Raw genomic sequence first — 19,336 nt, 5'->3', positions numbered from 1 at the left:
GTACAGGAGGATTTCCCCCATGCTGCTGACCCATTGACCACGCGTCTATGACCAGACACCGCCAGAATGTATGCCTATTTAACTTAGACTCAACAAATAACAGTGACTCATATATTAAGGCAGTGGTGAGTGACTAGTGTCCACTCATAAAATAACAAAGTGACTAGTGTCCATTCATAAACAACAGACTCCAGCGTCCAGCCTACTGATATTTGTTTAGGAAGATGAGTATGTTAGCATTCTCAGGGGTGAGACGCGAATGCACATTAACGAACGTTAACCAGGCTCGGATGTACGCTGTTCAAGTGGTGGATCATTGGCGTTGTTGGCGTGGCCGCGTTGTACTTCTACACGGCATCGCAGTGGTTGCAGTGAGCAAAGTCGTCTTTGAACTCAAAATGGTCCCAAACAAAACTCCGCTTTGCTCTCTTTATTTCCGCTTCAGTGGCTGGCTGCTGTGTGCCGATTCACCTCGGAAGCCCCACCCCCTTCTGTGTTGAGTTTTCTGTCTCCTAAAACTAGTTAGATTGCGCCCTCACCTGGTTGCGAAATCCATTCTTTCAGCACATCTATTTGATTAAATATATATATACTGTATATATATCAAAATTCCACATGATCACATGATTCCTTAACGATCAATTATCGATTTTTGATTATTGATGCCCATCCCTAATGCAGATGTCTCTGCATGTATGTGGCTATTATATGTAGGCCTATGCAGTTGTGAATCGTACCTTGCTTGAAGGCAACTCTGTCAGCTGTATTGTATTGAGTAATACTGTCTGCAAAAAGGTTGTATTTTATTGCCTTTCAGAATAATTATGTACAATGCTAATAGCTAAATTGATGTTTGTTACAACTGTGAATAGAATGTACTGGCAAGTAAAGGCCCAACTCAAATCCAAACCCAGGCCAGGGTTAAGTTATCCTTTATTTATCCCCATGGGGAAATTCATCCTCTGCATTTGACCCATTCTCTGCTAGGAACCTTCCTAGAACTAGGAGCAGTGGGCAGCCGCAGTGCAGCGCCCGGGGACCAACTCCAGTTATTTTGCCATTGCCTTGGTCAGGAGCACTGACAGGAGTCTTAACCCCAACATACATGTCTTTGATGGTGGGAGGAAACCGGAGCACCCGGAGAAAACCCACACAAACACGGGGAGAACATGCAAAATCCACACAGAAAGGACCTGGGACGGACCGGGGTTTGAACCCGGCACCTTGTTCCCACACCCTCTTAGACATCAAATTCAAGGACTTTTCAATTACTTTCCAGGCCCAATTCCCTTAAATTCAAGGACCCAACATGGCATAGTTTGAGACAGGGATGAAGGTTAATTACTAGTTACAACACAGCATTTTATAAAGAGAACTAGCAGCTTTACAGAAGCTCACAGACAATTAAAAAGAGAGAGGCTTGACCACTTCTCAACGGTGCCGTTAGTGATGCCTAGGGTTGCCAACCGCCCCTTAACACATTTGTAAAATAAGTGTTCCGTATTGAACTGATACGGGACGCACTTTGTCTCGTATTGGAGAAACAATGTGGCCACCTGGCACTAGTCTCTCCCCAGACTCAAATATTACATTGAATCACTGCGCTCCGCATACTACATAAATGAGAGTCTGTGCCATTGCTATTGCCATTGTCACAGCTGGTTTTTGAAGGCGGGTTCAAATTGAATGAGTGACAGGTCGTAGCACCGATGAGAGATTGGTTCGAAAAATGGGCTGCGCCTCCCGTGTCGTCTGATCGTAACCAGTCTGATCGTAAAGTCATTACTGATTGGGGAGGACTGAATCCACCACTGGCCAAGAGAACGTTCCCTCCCATAACCAGCCGGCTGAGGAAAAGTGTCCCACCCAGACCCAGAGAGAGCTCTGCAGCATGCAGTAACGTAGTGCATCAGCGTACTCTCATGGGTCTGGCGTTGAGACTACCTGGCACTAACATGCGTTTTCTGTGATCAGATTGCAATCGGGTAGTGCTTGACCACTTGAAATTATGGGGGTTTGCGGATGCGCAAGTAGCGTTAGCTAGGTTCGGAGAACCTAATGTTGGAGAGGTCCGGTCGGACTCTTGGAGTCCGGAGCGGAGCTGGTCTCTCTATCCACGCCAAACCAAGCCTATAAGGCTATGTAACGTTGCCAGTGCCTTCACGTCCAGGTGTCAGATTTATAGTGGAGTTTGGCGTGATGTTCTTTCCAATACAGACACATACCGCAAGCTAAAGCATTAACGTAGCTATCGAGCTAACGCTAGCAACTACCAACATTGGACCGCATGGTATGACTGCGAATAACGTTCGTATTTTTGCAGTGCAGATTTAGGGTGGTAGTTTAGCAATACGAATATATCGAATCCTGCAAGAAGTAGAGTAGTACCTTACCTTTACCATGCTGTCCACATTTCGATTCACAAGTGCTAGTACTTGCTAGTACTACTGCTAACATTAGCCTCTCAGCCAGTTGGCATAACGTTATATTGCTAACTTTAGCGTTTGTTACAGCTAACCTGAAAACGTCATTCTATATTTTAATCAAGAAGCTTCTTTGACCATATATTCATTTTAGCATTGCGTTAACTACTTGTATTCATACCTTGTTGTAATGATGCGGTGAGTGCCTCAACCCACTGAGCGTCAAATGGCGACCGCTAAAGCTAAAGAAAACAGGCTATAAGCTAAACAGCACCCTGCATTAATACAATGGGGCTGGGAGGGACCAGTATCATGGTATAGTCATAATGCTGTACCATTGTCTTATGTATTACGCTACCTTTGCATTACTTTCACCAAAACAGCAGGAGCAGAACAACATCGCCCATTCAACCGTCTTGAAGTCAGTGTAAATAATTCAAAATGTTATCCTTTTCCTTTGTTATGGTCATCTATAGTGGTTATTTGCATAAAAACAGTTTGATTAGGAAATGATTGTATCTTTATTTAAATATGTGCTTTGGGGGGAAACTAACTCAATTTGTAACTTGTTTTACTTGACAAAGTAACTGGTATAGTATTACTGAAACCATGTATGTTATATTTCTGCTCAAAAGTCAGATGTGACTCATCATCAAAGTGTTAATATAATATAATGTATGAACCGTTCTCTGGGGTGATAGACTGTGGCTATAGGTGGTAAGGTTCTGGAGAAATGTTCTTGTAATAATGCTCATATCAGAAATGTTTTTAGGCTACTTCTTTTCAAAGTCAGTGTCCCATTTCCTTTCATCATTGGAAAGTGGTGTTTCCAAACATTGACAAGGTTTCAGGACAGAATTTGAATTTGTCCTCAATAAAGTTAAAGAAATTCATATTAAAATTGTACAGATACTACCAATGCAATGAATTCATTCACAAGTTTAGAGCTGATGTTTCCCCTTTATGTTCTTTCTGCAAGGATGTGGAGTCATTTTCTAATTTATTTTATGTTTCTACTCATTCATATAACTTTTGGCTTCAGATTTCCTTGTTCATTTGGGAAACTCATAAGGTATTCGTCCCTATAACAGAATATGGTCTTATTTTTGAATGTAGAGTCTGACAATGTTGAAGTTGTCTTTTGGGCAAACATATCCACAAGGCCAGATTTCTTCAGTTTCTCCCTAACAAAAACCTGTTTTATGTTAAACTTCAGTCATTTTATGACCATTTGTAAAGTATTTGGAAACATAGAAAGCGTTAGACATCCCTTCTCCTGAGAAAATTGACTACATTGCCAGATTTAAGTTGTAATTTGATTTTTATGTTGTATTTTCTGCCACATGGTGATGATGGGACTTTAGAAAGCAGAATAGCCACCTATATGAGCCACAAGATAATTATTTTGGTTATTTGATTTAAACAGACACATTTGTATTGTACCGTTTGCTTTTTTGTGATATTTTGTATTAAGATAGACCAAATACTGTACATTATAAAGCGGTAACCAGTTGAGAACCAAAATAAATTCAGCTTAAATAAATAAATATATCAATGTGGCATTCTATTTTGTCAGTAGATCCAAACAGTAACTTCAGTCCTACTAGTTCAATCATATGGATGATCCACTTAACAAATGAATGAAGCCAGTGATTTACAGACCTTCAAATGTTGAGGATATGGCTTACAATTTTATATAAGTTGTAAACCCAGTGCTTTTTTTTTTATTCTGATATTTGCAGGGGAATAATAACAACTTCAAATCCAAGAATGAAAATGCATTCAGAAAAGTCTGGGATTTTTAAATGCAAAATATACAGTAGCCTAGCCTACCACCGCAATCTGGAAACAAGAAGCCATAATTCAAAAATATTCAAACTAGACTAATGAGGCTACAAGGGTTCTTCAATAGGCTGTCATTTCATTTTGCCTGTTTACGATCGTTAAGTAATTAAAAGAAAATGCTGGTGGTGCTACAGATTGCCTGGAAGGTTTGACATGTAATGTTGGCTTTTCATGCAATTAATTTAGTGTCACAGTCCAAATCTTGTATAGATCTGTATACATCTACATGTATACATATACACCTGTTAAATTATATTATAGTATTGTATAGACCACTCATTATATTTTATAGACCATCCGTTGAGAACATTCTGGTGGAAATACTGATGTGAGGTCAGCTTTAATAGCCTGATTCTCTTGCAAAGGCAATATTATAAAAATTAACCCCCATCTCACAGGAAGTCAGCTTCAAGCCAAAGAATTGAAAAAGGTCAGTGTCACAAAAAAAAGAGTTGGGTTTATTAAAAACATATGCATTTTAAACATTGAATGTATGCTGTGACTATTACAGCTAGTATGAAAAATACAAACTTCAACTCCACCCATATTCCACACTGAAAGACTCCACCCATATTCCAAACTGACAGACACCCACAACAAATCAACACAAGCGCCTTCACATACAGCCCAAGCCCTGAGTTCTGCCTCACATTTTCTTTACTGCTGCTGCCAGAGTCACGCCCTCTTCACGCCGGGTTCGGCTTAGGGCCTAAGGGATTTTATTCCTCATTCATTAATTTCCCATCAACGTTTCATCGAATCCTTGCGAGACCATAAAACCTTTAACTCTGACCAAAATAAAAACTTTTTTACAAGGATTTTGCAAAATGCCAATGGAAAAATGAATGGGGAATTCACTTCCTTAGGCCCCATGGGCAATCTCACGATGGCGAGACTTTGGCACTATTGCATGGATACTTTAGCCATCAACATCCTCCACAGGCTAAGATTCAATGTTAAATAAAGACAGGTTATTTTTGTTATCAGCTATGTGGAAGGTCTGAAAGTGTCAGTGTGGAGAAAATACAGTCAGTGCCTAATGTTACTTAGTTGCATACTGTACAAATGTCAGCCTACACTTGTTTTGGTGTCACTGAATAAAATAGAGCAAAAACATTGTAAAGTATTTAAAGACTTCAGGTCAGAAAACTGACCCGGCTATAGGTCACACAGACTCAAATGAAACTAAACCAATTAAGAGGCTGGAATGTTTGTTTTGAAACGGCTTCCTTAAATCAGACGGCAACTTAAACTGTGAGACTGTATCCGGCAGTAACATTCAGGGCCAGCGGCATGGAGATGGATTGTGATTTTGTTTTCACTTTCCAATCGTGTGCCACGGAGGACAGAGTCTACAGGGTTTCTTTCCAACCAAACACTTCGATAGCTTATTGCAGTGGTTCTCAAATCTTTTCACATGAAGGACCCCTAAACTGACAGAAATTAGACCACGGACCCCCATTTGATAGGATTTTGTCCCATGGTCCCCAATATGATAATAAGATTGATGCTTTTAGATGTTTTATTACAGAAAGTGTATAAAACTCATGACCAAAATAGTCAATGTGTTACTTATGAATGGAATTATAGCAAAAATAAATTAACCCCTTTTGGCTGGAACCCCATTTGAGAACCACTGGCTTATTGCATGGATTAGCACTCCTTTAAGAGGGAAGAACTAGCCAGTGAAATTAGCTGTTGGGATGTTTGGGTAGAATGAAAACTTGCAGACTCCAGTCTCGACCCTCCATGGCACATGGTTGGACACCAATAATGCAGATAATTTGGGGGGAAAGGTTTTCGTGTAGCATGGGGCTTTGTCCATGTCCATACAACCAACCCAGAATGCCCTCGATAATCATGTGTTTGAGGGGCGAGACAACAGAAAAAGATGTTTTGCACTGAGCAACCCATACAATTAACTGCTCTCCAATCTCCATTCTCCAACCAATCAAATTTAAGTAATAATCATGAAGCCATTTTTTTCTCTCTAAATTACTCTTTACAAAAGTTTGACAAATTAAATTTGTTTAATTCAACAATTTGCTTCATGTGAGGAAGAAAAAAAGGGGGGGGGGAATAAAATAAAAAAGACATTAAAAAGTTGAAAACCCGCAGAACAAGCGAGAAAATTATCACTCTATACATTTATAGATGTCATACAAACAGTGCGGTTCAAATCTGCGAAAACATAATTCTTGAAAACTGTAAAAGAAGTGACTGTGAACTGACTCAATGACTGAAAGATCAATTAATCCGCAGGCAACTGGCACCTCAGGTACCGGGGATTCACACGGCGCTTTCCGATCGCATCCCGTACGCTTTGTTTCGCGGCACACCACACGGACCGATGGAATCATGCAGCTCGGAGAAATGACAGCAAAGGAAAAGTCCTGCAGTTCACAAACACACCTAGAAAGAGAGCAGAGCATTCATTCCCTTTTGAGAAACGGGGCTTAGCGTCACGGTCAGCAGCACAGCTCTGAAGGATTCAGTACCTGTTAAAACGCATGTGGAGATCCCAGAGCCCAACTGACCATTAACGTTTCACACAGTAAAGTTGGGAAGATCTGACAAACCGTTACATTCGTCGATGTTGCTCACCTTGGCAGCGCGGCTTTAATAAGGCGCATAGCGCGCCGCCGCGTAAGGGTCCTTGGCTCGCGGAACGGCGTAGGAGCTTCTGGGGGCAGATCCGGGCGACAGCCTCGTTCGCTCGTAGCCCGAGGCGGCCGGCACTCGTCTGATTGGGCTGCGGTCTCGTGCATAGTATGCGGCGGTGGCCGACGGAGGCAGAGGCCGATGGTCGTATGGGTCCGAGAGCCTTGAGAGGGAGGAAGAGGGAGGTGGGGGAGGGGGGAGATAGGAGACACGGCGATCCTCGAAATAGCTTGAGCCATAAGGGCGAGCTCTGTACTTCTCATAGTAGTCAACACTGCTACGCTCACGATCATAAACAGATGACCTCTCAACATAGGAGGCTGGTGCCCTGCTGGCGTACCGATCCCCCAACTCAGCCCCGTAGCCACTAAGTCTACGGGGCGGGGGAGGTGGCATCCTGCCCATGTAACTAGCTCGACTATACGCAGAGCCACCCATGTAATCAGATCCTGGAGCGTAGCCGCCGCCCCTGCCGTAACCTGGAGGGCCGCGGCGACCCCTCATGCCGTCACTGTGGCTACCGTTCCGACCGACTGGACAGTCTTTCGACCAGTGACCGTCTCTCCCGCAGACATAGCAGCCGGTTTTATCTCCCATTCCCGGGGCCGTGCGAAGCCGACTGGTGGACAGCTGTACGCTCATCAGCTTGCCTTGTGAGGAGAGAGAAGAGACGCATGAGACCGTTGGGTTTTGACACGAAAGGCTCTTACCGACTACAAACACGTTAAAATCATTTCACCGACATCACTGAGCGAAGCGAAATCACCTGCAGAGCATTTTGCGTCAGTGCCTATTGACCGGTTACATTGCCGCTGGTTATATTATACACTGGGCCAATCTTACAAGTGATTACTTTCAGTCCGTCTCGTCAATTAAGACATAAAATGTTTTACATTCTTTTTCTCTTTATGTGAAAAGTTTTACTCGTCATGTGAGCTCTACGGCGATTAAAGAGAATCCCAATTCGTATCTATAGACAGCAAAGACTACAAGCTCTCCCCTGCCCGAGAGTTCACCTTTGAAGGCTGTGTTGTCCAGCTTTTGGATGGCGTCCATGGCGTCATCCACACTCTCCATGTGAATAAAGGCGTAGTCCTTCACTATGTCGCACTCCGCCACACTTCCAAACTCCTCAAACTTGCCCCGTAGCTCGTCGTTGGTGGCGCCATCGCCAATGTTGCTGACGTGCAGTTTGGTGGTGGCCTTGGGCCTCCCTTTGCTCATCTCCACATTCATCCGCTCGCCGTTCAGTTCGTGGTGGTGGAGGTTGCGGATGGCTTCCTCTGCCTCTGCTTTGTCACTCATGTGCACAAAGCCAAAGTTCTTGACGATGTCACATTCTGAGATTTTGCCATACTGGCTGAAGAGATCGCGCAGCTCCTCGACTGTGCTACCTGCAGCAAGATTACCGATAAAGATTTTCACCATGATGAAACTCCAGCTGGGTTTATCCTAGGAGAGAAAGAGGTTTGTTAGAAAACATGATTATTTTCTCTCTCACACACACAGCCCAAGTGCCTTCAAAAACTGGTTTTAAACAAGATGACTCTGAAGCGCCTGGCTATAATCTAACATACTTTGATTTCCCCTGCACAATATAATCTGGGAGCAGGCTAATGAGAGGACGTGGGATAGTAGTAGGATCAGCAGCCTATATAAAAACAACATTTAATCTTCAAATCATCAGTCCGCACCAACATAAAAGCACAATTAACGTTACATAGCCTACGTGCTGTTTGCTGGATCCGTTGTATTCCATATTTACCTGGCGACCATAACGTCAACAATGTCTGGGGGGGAGGGAAGGCCATAAACCATGATGACGTTCCACGGGGATTATCACGGTAGGAAGGACATAAATTAACACTACATTGAACCGTCAGTTTTTATGGAGTTTGAATAGACTTTGGCGTGACTAACTCCACACAAGAGAACATTGAGGCTAGGCTAATAGCTAGCGTTACGTAACGTTAACGCAGTCTAAACGTTAGCTGTCATAGTAAGCTAGTTAGCTATGCGAAAGGCTAACGTTACCAATCCCAACCAATCTACGCCATAATAGAATAACTAGCTTCACGCTGTTTGCTTCATGTCAACATAGAAGCTTGCTACTCGCTAATAACACGGCATTTCAGAACTGTAGTAGCTAGTATGAGTCGTGGATTGGTATTTCAAATAGCCACTGCATGTTTCCACGTAATGGCGGTGACATGTTTGGCTAATGAAGGCTAAGCTAATCAAGCTAACGCTCGCTAACTTGGGTTAATTTACATTTTGCTAGCGAAATCAGACAAGGGCTTTTGCGAAAAATGTAACGGGAATAAAGCTACAGATGGAAATGTATATGACCTACTTTTTTTGAAGGTGCCTACTTATAGCATTTTGAAGTAACGCTAGATGCCATAATTTAACTTACCGGAAAAAAGACGGTATGCCAATGAATGAGCAGTAAGCTAAAATGGCGCCGCTGCTAGCAAGCTGCTGCTTCTTCTTCTTCTTCGCTGGAGTTCTTCTTCTTCAGATAGCTTTCCGGCAGACGAGATGCCTTACGGCATATTGCTGCCTCTCACTGGTCGGAAATATTACTGTTTAGTGTTTATGGTGTTTCTAATTTAATTCCACAGGATCCTGTGGCGGCGATTAATTCAAGGACTGCTTTCACAGTCCTTGCCTGATTCTTCTCTGGAGTTTAACGGCAGCTTGCATCCATATCGTTCTTGTTCTTGTTCTTGTTTTTGTTCTTCTCCTTCTTCTTCCTCTTTTTACCATGTGCACAGCAATGCGTGGTCAAGAGAAGGCTTTTTGGGGTGAGTCATGCATTCATTCATTCATTCATTCTGTCAGGAACATAACGGATCGGATAGGATGTCATTAGTGATGATGTCATTGATGTCATCAGTAGTGATGGCAATGTCATGCCAAATATTTTAGTGGTTTCATCCTCTTGTCAGGTATTTTGACTCTTGATTGTTAAGAGGGCCAAGTCTTCATTAAGAAGGTCCTCATGTTTTTCTCTGAAACAGATTTTGTGTTGAGAAGTTCTGCATATATGTTCTGTCGTTGCCTTGGCGATGGTTCTGTTCCAGTGTTAGACAGCTGAACATCTATCTGCCAGAGAGTGAAGATATCTAAAACATCTTTAAAACTGCCAAAGTTGGGCTATTGAAAGATGTAGTTTCCTCTCAAATAGGCTTGAGTTGCATGAGGTCGCCTGGTTGCTACATGGCGCACATGGTCCTGGCTGGACGAATTTGCTCTTGTTTTATAAGAAATGGTTTAACGGCGGTTGGCATCCAGCTTATTGGTGCATTACCATCACCTTCTGCTCCAGACAATCGACTCATCTAAATCCCTTAACTGTTAAGGCTTAACACACATACAGCACAGATACAGAACATTGATTCTTCTTTTTCTTCTTCTTCTTCTTTTGGCAGACTAGGCACGGTTTAGCGTACTGCTGCCTCAGACCCCCTTCTCACTGAACGCGATCAACTCGCATGTACTCGCACTCGCCCTGCCAAGCCCTGCCTCGCTGCTGCAGCTTGGTTGGCTGCCTTGCTGTATTTCCGTCTTCAATTGGTCTATTTCGGTTTTGGCCCCTCCTCTCGTCTTGTCGCTTGCGATGTCCTGACGCCAGGTATCCCAGCATGCTTTGCAAGCTGGTGAATGACAAGATGGCAGCGAGGGAAGGAGGGGTATTTCGAAATCGACCAATTGAAGACGGAAATACAGCAAGGCAGCCAACCACGCTGTAGCAGCGGGGCAGGGCTGACTGGGCGAGTGCGAGTACATGCAAGTTTATCACGGGCGGTGTGTAGGGCCCGTCAGACCCCCTACACACCGAACGCGATCAACTTGCATGTACTAGCACTTGCCCTGTCAAGCCCTGCCCCGCTGCTGCAGCTTGGTTGGCTGCCTTATTGTATTTCCGTCTTCAATTGGTCTATTTAGATTTTGGCCCCTCCTCTCGTCTTCTCGTTTGCGATGTCCTGACGCCAGGTATCCCAGCATGCTTTGCAAGGTGGTGAGCGACAGACGGCAGCGAGGGAAGGAGGGACCATTTCGAAATCGACCAATTGAAGACGCAAATACAGCAAGGCAGGCAACCACGCTGTAGCAACGGGGCAGGGCTGACTGGGCGATATATCGCCCACATCACTTGGAGGTGTGTAGGGCCCGTCAGGGTGCCTGCCCCACTATAAGCGATACATTTGCATTGAGTCACCTTCGCCCTGTTAAGCCCTGCCCCGCTGGTTCTCTTGGTGCTGCAGCTTGGTTGGCTGCCTTGCTGTGTTTCCGTTTTGCATTGGTCTACTTCGAATTTGGCCCCTCCTCTCGTCTTGTCGTTCACGATGCGGACATTGCCAGGTATCCCAGCATGCTTTGCAAGGTGATGAGCGGCGGACGGCAGCGACGAGAGGAGGGGCCGATTTGACATCGACCAATTGAAGATGGAAATAGAGCAAGGCAGCCAACCAAGCTGCAGCAACAGGGCAGGGCTTGACAGGGTTTGGCAGGGCGAAGGCGACTCCATGCAAATGTAACTCTTGTAGTGGGCATTGGGCGTAAGGGTGCATGCCCACTATAAGCGAACAATAGTCACCTTCCATTGACTTTGTATTGGATGCAACCAAATCACTGAAAAAGCAGGCTGGGATACCTGGCATCATGGACATCGCGAATGACAAAACGAGAGGAGGGGCCAAAATCAAAGTAGACCAATGCAAAACGGAAAGACACTAAGGCAGCCAACCAAGCTGTAGCACCAAGAGACCAGCGGGGCAGGGCTTAACAAGGCGAACGCGACTCCATGCAAATTTATCGCTTATAGTGGGCATCAACCCTAACAGGGCAAAGGCGATTCCAAGCGAATTTATAGCTTATAGTGGGCATTGGGCGTCACACTGGTGTAGATACAGTGTTGGGAGGGTTATTTTTAAAACAAGTATTCAGATTCATACTTTATTGTCATCTGTAGAGGAAATTTGTTTTCACAGTCTTTATATCTGTATAGTCTGTGTATATTGTGTACAAAAAGGATTGAATGCAGCCAGGTTATCATTTGACTGGATAAGTTTCATATTTGGTACTGGGTTATTTTGGTCGATACTTTTAAGGTATTGAGTACCGATCGATACCCAGCCCTATAGTAGTACTGCTACCACTACTGCTGCTGCTACTACTATTACTACTGCTGCTGCTTCTGCAACTGCTACTAGCCTACTACTAATAACAATAACATATTTGTGTGGAAGCCAATGAAAATGACTTTTGAGAAAAGAATCAGTTCAGGATCTAGATCAGGACAGGGTGTGCTTGGTAAAGCACCAGTAAGGGCTCGCTTAAAGAGCCTCTGTCCAGGCAGTAGAGACTCTCTGTTAGGGCTTCATGGAGGACCAGGCTTCCACTCTCATCTGTGTAGCGGAGCTGGAAGCCCACCACGTCCACAGGCTTCACGGGCAGAATGGCCGAGACGTCAAACACGTCGTAGCCGGACGAGGGTCGCTGGTCCAGGGTCAGCGGTCTCTCCTCCAGGGCTGGACTCTCCTTTAGACCGCCTTCTGACCCGGTGAGGCTGTGCAGGGCGACCGTCACGCTGAGGGGACCAGGGTGGAGGGTTCTCCTGAACAGGACCAGCTCTGCGCCCATCATTGAAGGGTTCAGATTGGTGACGTTGAACCAGATCCATCCTGGAGGAGCGGGATCCGGACCTGGTTGGTTCAAGGAATAAATGACAAAGAAAAACAAGGATTAGTTCAGATTTGCCTATCTTTGTAGATCCATTGACTGTGTGGACGACACTTCCTACCGCTATACAAAAATGAAGCCAAAACGTGTTTCAGCGAGCAGCCATCCTGCTCGTTTGGTGTCATTTACAAACAGAGTGTGCACAGTAGAGACACGCCCCCTCAGCCATGCCGCCATCTGACCAAGGTTTGAGAATGGCTGTCATAGCTGTCAATCATGACTTTTTATATTGTCAAATAACTATTCAAAGAAAAAAAATGAAACAGAAAAATTAGCATTTGGACATACATCAGTGTAATAAGAGCATACATTCTCATCTTTGAGGGGAATCTATTTGATAGTTTAGTTTGGCTCATGTCCCATCCGCTAACATTGAGGGGGCAGGATTTATTTATGACCTATACTGCAGCCATGAAATTCAGCAAGATTGGCGACACTGTTAGGTTAGCTCCCACCGTTAGCTCCCAATATTTTTCTCATTCATTTTACATTATACTGCAGCCAGCCACCAAGGGGCAATCAAGATGTTTTGGCTTCACTTCTTTTTTATATTGTTTTTTTCTGATTTTACCCTAATTTTCTCCGCAATTGTACTTTGCCAATTTCCCCTGCTGCCCCGGTCACTGCTCCACCCCCTCTGCCGATCTGGGGGGAGCCGGTAGGCGTAGACGAATGGCGTAGACACACACATGCTCCCTCTGATGTGCAGTTGCCAGCCGCTTCTTTTCACCTGACAGCGAGGAGCTTTACCGGCTGGACGTAGCATGTGGGAGGATCATGCTATTCCCACCAGTTCCTTTCCGCCCCGAACAGGCGCCCCGACCGACCAGAGGTGCTAGTGCGTTTTGGCTTCACTGACATGATGTCCATATTTTATAGTCAATGTGTAGATCTAGAAAATGCAGCTCAAATGTAGACCAAGTGTGACTATTATTGGTATTTTGAATTTTATAATTTTCTTCCATTTCATTTTCCCCAAATATAATTCACAATCATTTGTTTTGAAAACATAATCTTCATATTGGGCTTTTATGTTATGTTATGTTATGTTATGTTATGTTATGTTATGTTATGTTATCTTATCTTATCTTATCTTATCTTATCTTATCTTATGTTAACTATGTTATATTAGTTGGTGGAGAGTGGCAAAACTGACACTTATTGACATGAAATGTCGATTATTACCTTAAAACCAGAGGATCACTCATAGGAAATCCTTACCAGTGACACTCCGAAAGCTCTGCACCAGCGTCCCATCTGACTTCCCCAAGTCTTGAGCTTCCAGCAAGTCCAGAAGCTGGTAGACCCGCCTCATGTAGGGATGTGGTCTGGCCCGATGGCCTGCAGAGACTTTATTGATATGCAACATCTCCAAAATGGCTTTGTTGAGCACTCGGTCATCTTCCACATCTCCCTGACGCTCCGTCAGCAACAAGCCACAGACACAGTCCAGCAGGAGGTGGAGCAGTATGGCATGAAAACATCCCAAACAGACGCTTCGAATCATATCTTCGTTCAAATTTGTTTTTCCGACTTTACTAACGGCCGCCTGAGCTGGTTCTGCTATCTGTGCGTCTTACATTGAGGGCCAGTGGAACAGTGTGCCCACTAATAGCTCTGCAGGAACCACAGGGGCTGTCAGGACTTTCACATTATGAAGCTGAGGAATGTTACTTTCATTTGACCAACTTTGCACTTTAGCCACGTGCGTAACGAGCTACAGTCCTGCACTATTATACTCTCTCCTGTTGTAGAAGGAATCAGTGGATTGATGAACAAACTAGAATGCCTCCACTTTGAACAGAGCGAAACATTATAATGTAGCCGCCGTCAAAGTAAATCAAAGTAAATTCCAGCCTCAATGTGATATTTGATGCATGTTAAACTAGTCTCGTTTCCCAGACTATCTCCGTTTCACGCTGTACCAGTGCAGGAGAGAGTTTTGGCTCCTCAGGCTCTTACTCTCTGATATAGTGGTAAAAAATGCTCTGTTATCTTTACAACCATCCACCGAAAGTACCAAGCAGGCCTGTCAAGACTTGCCATTTTCAGCGTGTAAGTTGAAGTGTTGGGGGTAACTCATTACAAAAGTAACATATTACATGTAATATTACTTTTAGCAGTAGGCTAACTTATTACTTATAGGATTTCAGTAATATACCAGTTACTTTGTCAAGTAACTCAAGTTACAAATTGAGTTACATTTGATTGAATCAAAGCACATATTTAAAAAAGATACAATCGTTTCCTAATCAAACTGTGTTTTTATGCAAATAACCACTATAGATGACAATAACAAAGGAAAAGAATAACATTTAGAATCTTGGATTGTTTACACTGATTTCAAGGCGGGTGAAATTATTTTTCGGGATGTTCCGGGGCGGCGATGTCATTCTGCTGCTGCTGTTGTTTTGGTCAAAGTAATGCAAATGTAGTGTAATAATTAACAAGTTACTCTACACAGAAAGTCATATTGGAAAGTAACTTATTACTTTCAAATGAAAGTAACTAGTAATATGTAGTATATTACATTTTGAAAGTAACTTGCCAAACACTGGTAAGTTGCAGTGGTGTAATGTAACTAAGTATAAATACTTAAGTACTGTACTTACGTATTTTTTCTGAGTATCTGTACTTTACTTGAGTATTTATATTTCTGTCAACTTTCACTTTTACTCCACTACATTTCCCAAATAAAATGGATACTTTTACTCCACTACATTTCCCCCAAGCATCTTAGTTACAAAGTAAAATCAGAAGAAATTGCGTAGCCTGCAAGCAATCAGGTTTGGCAAATCAGTGCTCCTAGTTTGCAAGTTATGTTAATCACGATCCACACGCCATTCCATTTGGTGGCTGTAATGCAACATAACGTTGTTTGCCAGCGGCTATAAAAGTCAAGAAGAAGAAATAGACTTCCACTCAAGCATGTCTTTTACTTGATTTTTTTTGCAGCATTTACTTGTACTTTTTACTTTCAATACTTAAGTACATTTAATATCAGAAAATTACTTTTGATACTTAAGTACAGAAAATATCAAGTACTTTAAGACTTTTACTCAAGTAATATTCTAATGAGGGACTTTGACTTTTACCAAAGTCTTTTTCTGGGAAGATATCTTTACTTTTACTTAAGTATGGTTTTCGAGTACTTTATACACCACTGGTAAGTTGCTAGCTTGCTAGCTAGCGTTGTTGAGGTATTCGAGCGACACGCAGGGAGCGGAAAGGGATTTATTTTTCGCTCCGACTGAAATGGTCGGAGCCAATGGCAGAGCTTCCCGCAGCCTGCTTCCAGTGAGTCAGACTAATTAATGTTAGTCACACTAAGATTTTATTTCAAATTCTTTGGAACATTCTGAGTAAAAGAGGTGAACAGAACAGCTATCTATTAAAGCTGCGATATCCACAGACCAGTGTTGGGCACGTTACTCAGGAAGTGTAATAAGTTACCCATTACTTATTACTAATTTAAAAAGTAATACAATTACTTTACTTATTACTTGGTATCAAAAGTAATTAGTTACGTTACTCGTTACTTTACTATATTAGTTTTGCTACCCACCCTTCCGAAAACGTGACATACGTTCAGCCAACTCCTTTTAGAAGTGAATCCACTTTATTGGAACGATAATTAACCGAACAGGAGGAGTCAACAATCAGCCAAACTGCATACTTTTGATTTATTTGCCTACATAGGACAAAAAACTAATCGCGTTCTGGCAATGCAGAAGTCTCACATTATTGCGTAGCCAGACCCTTCTCCACACTTCGTTTTAGCGCTGTGCCAGCGCTGCAGAAATTAATGCGGTAATTTGAAGTTACTTGGATTAGTAACTGTAATATTATTACTGTTTTGGAAATTGTAATCCCTTACACTTCTCATTACTGGGGAAAGTAATATATTACAGTAGTAATAGAATATTAAGGAGTAATATATTACTGCCCAACACTGCCACAGACAAAGAAAAAAGAAGAAGAAGAAAGAAGAAGAAGGAAAATCCAAGCTCCACCCCACACTGTTTGATTGACAGGTGACTTCTGGGAAACTGTAGCTAGAGGTCAAAAGTTCAAATTTTGAAAAGCCGGAACATCACTAGCCCGATTTTGATGATACGCAATCCATCATGTCACCAATCGGCCCAAGGAGTGGCTGCATTATGTGTGGTTTTAGCTTAGTGTGATATCAATAAAATGATCAAGAACAGAGAGAGAGGCCTTGTGAATATATCATTTTACATCAGGGCAATTCCCATATTATTTCTCAGGCTAATACTGCTCCCTACTGGCTCTGTGGTACCGCAACAGTGTCACCATATAGTCTGCCAACAATAGTTCCTGTAGATAACATTTAGAGACACAATCCTTTTCTAAATGTTGCTCTTGTGTAAAACTTGCATCTAACAAGAGCTACCCTTAATATAGTAGTTTATTTTCTTCTTTTGATATTTCATAATTTTCATTCATTACACTGAGGAGATTTCAATGCACAACTCCTGGGGTCGGCTTAAAATAAAGTGTACACTATAATGAGTCAAAGAGAATGAATTGAATTGAATAAATTCTGATGAACACAAATAGGAGCTGACTTGCAGTTAATTCTTCACGCAGCACAGTCATGTCAGTGACATCATCAGGGAAAATAGTATAATAAGCCTCCTAGTCATGTCCTGCTAAAGCGTGGTGAACTTTTTGTGGACCAACCAACCAACCAAGAGTGACTTATTCCCATTATGTCGAAGAGCCAGTCAGTCTGGCTTGAGAGACTGTCACTGATGATGTCACAATGTCTATGCATAAGTGACATCAAGTGATGTCAGCTGTGATTATCAGTGATGTCATTGGTGTGACATCATCCAGCTCGAGTGTGAACGTAGAATATGTGCCCCACAAATAACATCATTATGACATCACTGGTTATATATGACATCACTATAGTGGCCAGGTCGACCACCAGGCCTCATCACTGTGACATCTTCAGTGATTTATGACATCATCTGTGATATATGACATCACTATAATAATGTGCTCACTGCGTTTTCTATTAGGTCCAGCACCTGCCTTTTAAACTGGTTGGGATGTGCGTATCTTTTTTCACTGTTATGTCACTATAATAATGACCATGGCCACCAGGCTGAGCTGGCGATTTATGACCTTATCACTCTCTGTGACATCACTGGTGATTCATTACATCTCAGTGATATATGCCATCACAGTAGTGACTTGGCCACCAGGCCGTCTAGAAATGTATGACATCATCGGCGACCTGGCCAATCATCCATAGCAGCCATGTATGACATCATCGGCGACCTGGCCTCTTTCTTTCTTTCAGGGGACATACAGATGGACACATACATACATGGACTCGCACTGTACTCTGCGCGCACATACACGCGCACATACACACACACACACACACACACACACACACACGTGCGTGCGCGCACATACACACACACACACACAGACACACACACACACACACACAATCACATCAGTCTATGGAGTTACATATATTTTCGACCACTTTGTTGAACTCTTCTGGCTGGTCTGCGTAAACGCAGTGAGAGGCTTCACTCACCAGCAGCACGGTGGTGTGTGCCTGGCTCCTGATGTGGGTCACTCTGTCCCCCGAGGAGCTGTCCACCCAGGACCGGGCTCCATACAGCATGGTGAGGGGCATGGAGGGGAGCAATTGGTGGACCCGCTGTAGCATGGGTCTCTTAGCCCACTCCAGAGACTCCGACATGGCCCGGAAACCCACCTCACCGCTTGGGATCTGGGCGTTACAGTGGTAGATGTACTGTGTCATGGTGTCATCGTCAAACTGATATTTGCTTTTGATTTCCGGACGGAATCTGTTGACCAAGCCCGGACCCCACGGTCCCGCCGCTCGGAGCACAGCCAGCGGGTTGAAGAGGGATACCGCAACCGCTATCACCCAGCGCGGGAGGCGCGGCGCCACCTCTTTCAGGTGATCAGCATGTGACTGCGGCTCGGGTCGCTCAGGGAAACCCCATGGGTCCACCAGGATGAGGTGGGCCACTCGAGTCGGGTGCTGGATGGCGTAAGAGGTAGCCAGGAACCCTCCCAGACTGTGTCCCAGCAGGATCATGTTGTCCAGGCCCACAGACTGTCTCCACAGCTCGATCGAGTCCACAAACTGCTCCTCGGCCTGGGCTGGGCCCGCGGGGAAGGGCGGCCTGGAGCTCCGGCCGAAGCCCAGCAGGTCGAAGGCGTACACGGGCCGCGATCGACACAGCGTGTCCAGGTTCCTGATCCACAGGCCTACCCCTCCTCCCACACCATGGACCATGACCAGGGGGGTCTTGGGAGCTTGCTCTGCAGGTTTGCCAGCCATCTTGTTGGTGATGGTGAGAGTCCATATGCGGTGCTGGTTTGGGAGAGTCACAAACCTGGCACATAGGTCATTCTCAATACAGGCCAGGATCTTAGCCTCTGTGCTCTTCAAAAGGGACATGGAGGTTGGACACCAGGAGGGCCACCAACGCCAAATCCAACTTGACTCTGTCTCAGAATCGCTCTGCATGTGAGCTGTATTCGCAGCAGGATCCGTTGAATCACATTGCATATTCCGGTAATAATATTCACTAGGTTGTTATAAAGCAAGACAGAGTCCGGACTCTGTTGCTTGGTCG

The 19,336-nt window shown here is 43.9% G+C and overlaps 2 protein-coding genes and 1 pseudogene across 4 annotated transcripts; all 3 read right to left on the bottom strand.

Annotated features, from left to right (window-relative positions):
* Positions 1-4,699: 4,699 nt before the first annotated feature.
* On the bottom strand, positions 4,700-9,442 carry LOC310780105 (RNA-binding protein 4.1-like). Of its 2 annotated transcripts, none has more exons than XM_083640653.1 (4): positions 9,346-9,442; positions 7,946-8,381; positions 6,873-7,092; positions 4,700-6,680 (listed from the first exon to the last, which is right to left on the bottom strand). In XM_083640653.1, exons 2-4 carry the CDS (start codon positions 8,355-8,357, stop codon positions 6,404-6,406), a joined length of 909 nt encoding a protein of 302 aa, XP_083496779.1. In that variant the 5' UTR covers positions 8,358-8,381; positions 9,346-9,442; the 3' UTR covers positions 4,700-6,403. The 2 variants fall into 2 exon arrangements, with proteins under 2 accessions (XP_083496779.1, XP_083496778.1); XM_083640652.1 differs by having other exon boundaries at positions 6,542-6,680; positions 6,873-7,579.
* Positions 9,443-12,224: 2,782 nt separating this feature from the next.
* On the bottom strand, positions 12,225-14,184 carry LOC310779665 (uncharacterized protein; the record flags this gene model as incomplete). Its single annotated transcript, XM_083640167.1, has 2 exons — positions 12,225-12,640; positions 13,899-14,184. 2 exons carry the CDS (start codon positions 14,182-14,184, stop codon positions 12,225-12,227), a joined length of 702 nt encoding a protein of 233 aa, XP_083496293.1.
* A 3,987-nt stretch (positions 14,185-18,171) lies between these two features.
* On the bottom strand, positions 18,172-19,269 carry LOC310779664 ((Lyso)-N-acylphosphatidylethanolamine lipase pseudogene; annotated as a pseudogene). Its single transcript has one exon. The product of its transcript is annotated as a (Lyso)-N-acylphosphatidylethanolamine lipase pseudogene (transcript).
* Positions 19,270-19,336: the final 67 nt, after the last annotated feature.

The sequence above is a fragment of the Poromitra crassiceps genome (assembly GCF_964638095.1).
Source record: "Poromitra crassiceps genome assembly, chromosome: 7".
NCBI lineage: Eukaryota > Metazoa > Chordata > Actinopteri > Beryciformes > Melamphaidae > Poromitra > Poromitra crassiceps.
Note: the sequence above shows the minus strand (reverse complement) of the source record. Positions and strands in the feature narration are given on the sequence as shown.

What these genes read in the sequence shown, in the direction of transcription:
- LOC310780105 (XM_083640652.1), bottom strand. Translation starts at nt 8,357, where the DNA reads ATGGTGAAAATCTTTATCGGTAATCTTGCTGCAGGTAGCACAGTCGAG. An exon ending in GGACAACACAGCCTTCAAAG is followed by an intron (nt 7,580 to 7,945) that starts GTGAACTCTCGG and finishes TCTCCTCACAAG; the next exon opens with GCAAGCTGATGAGCGTACAG.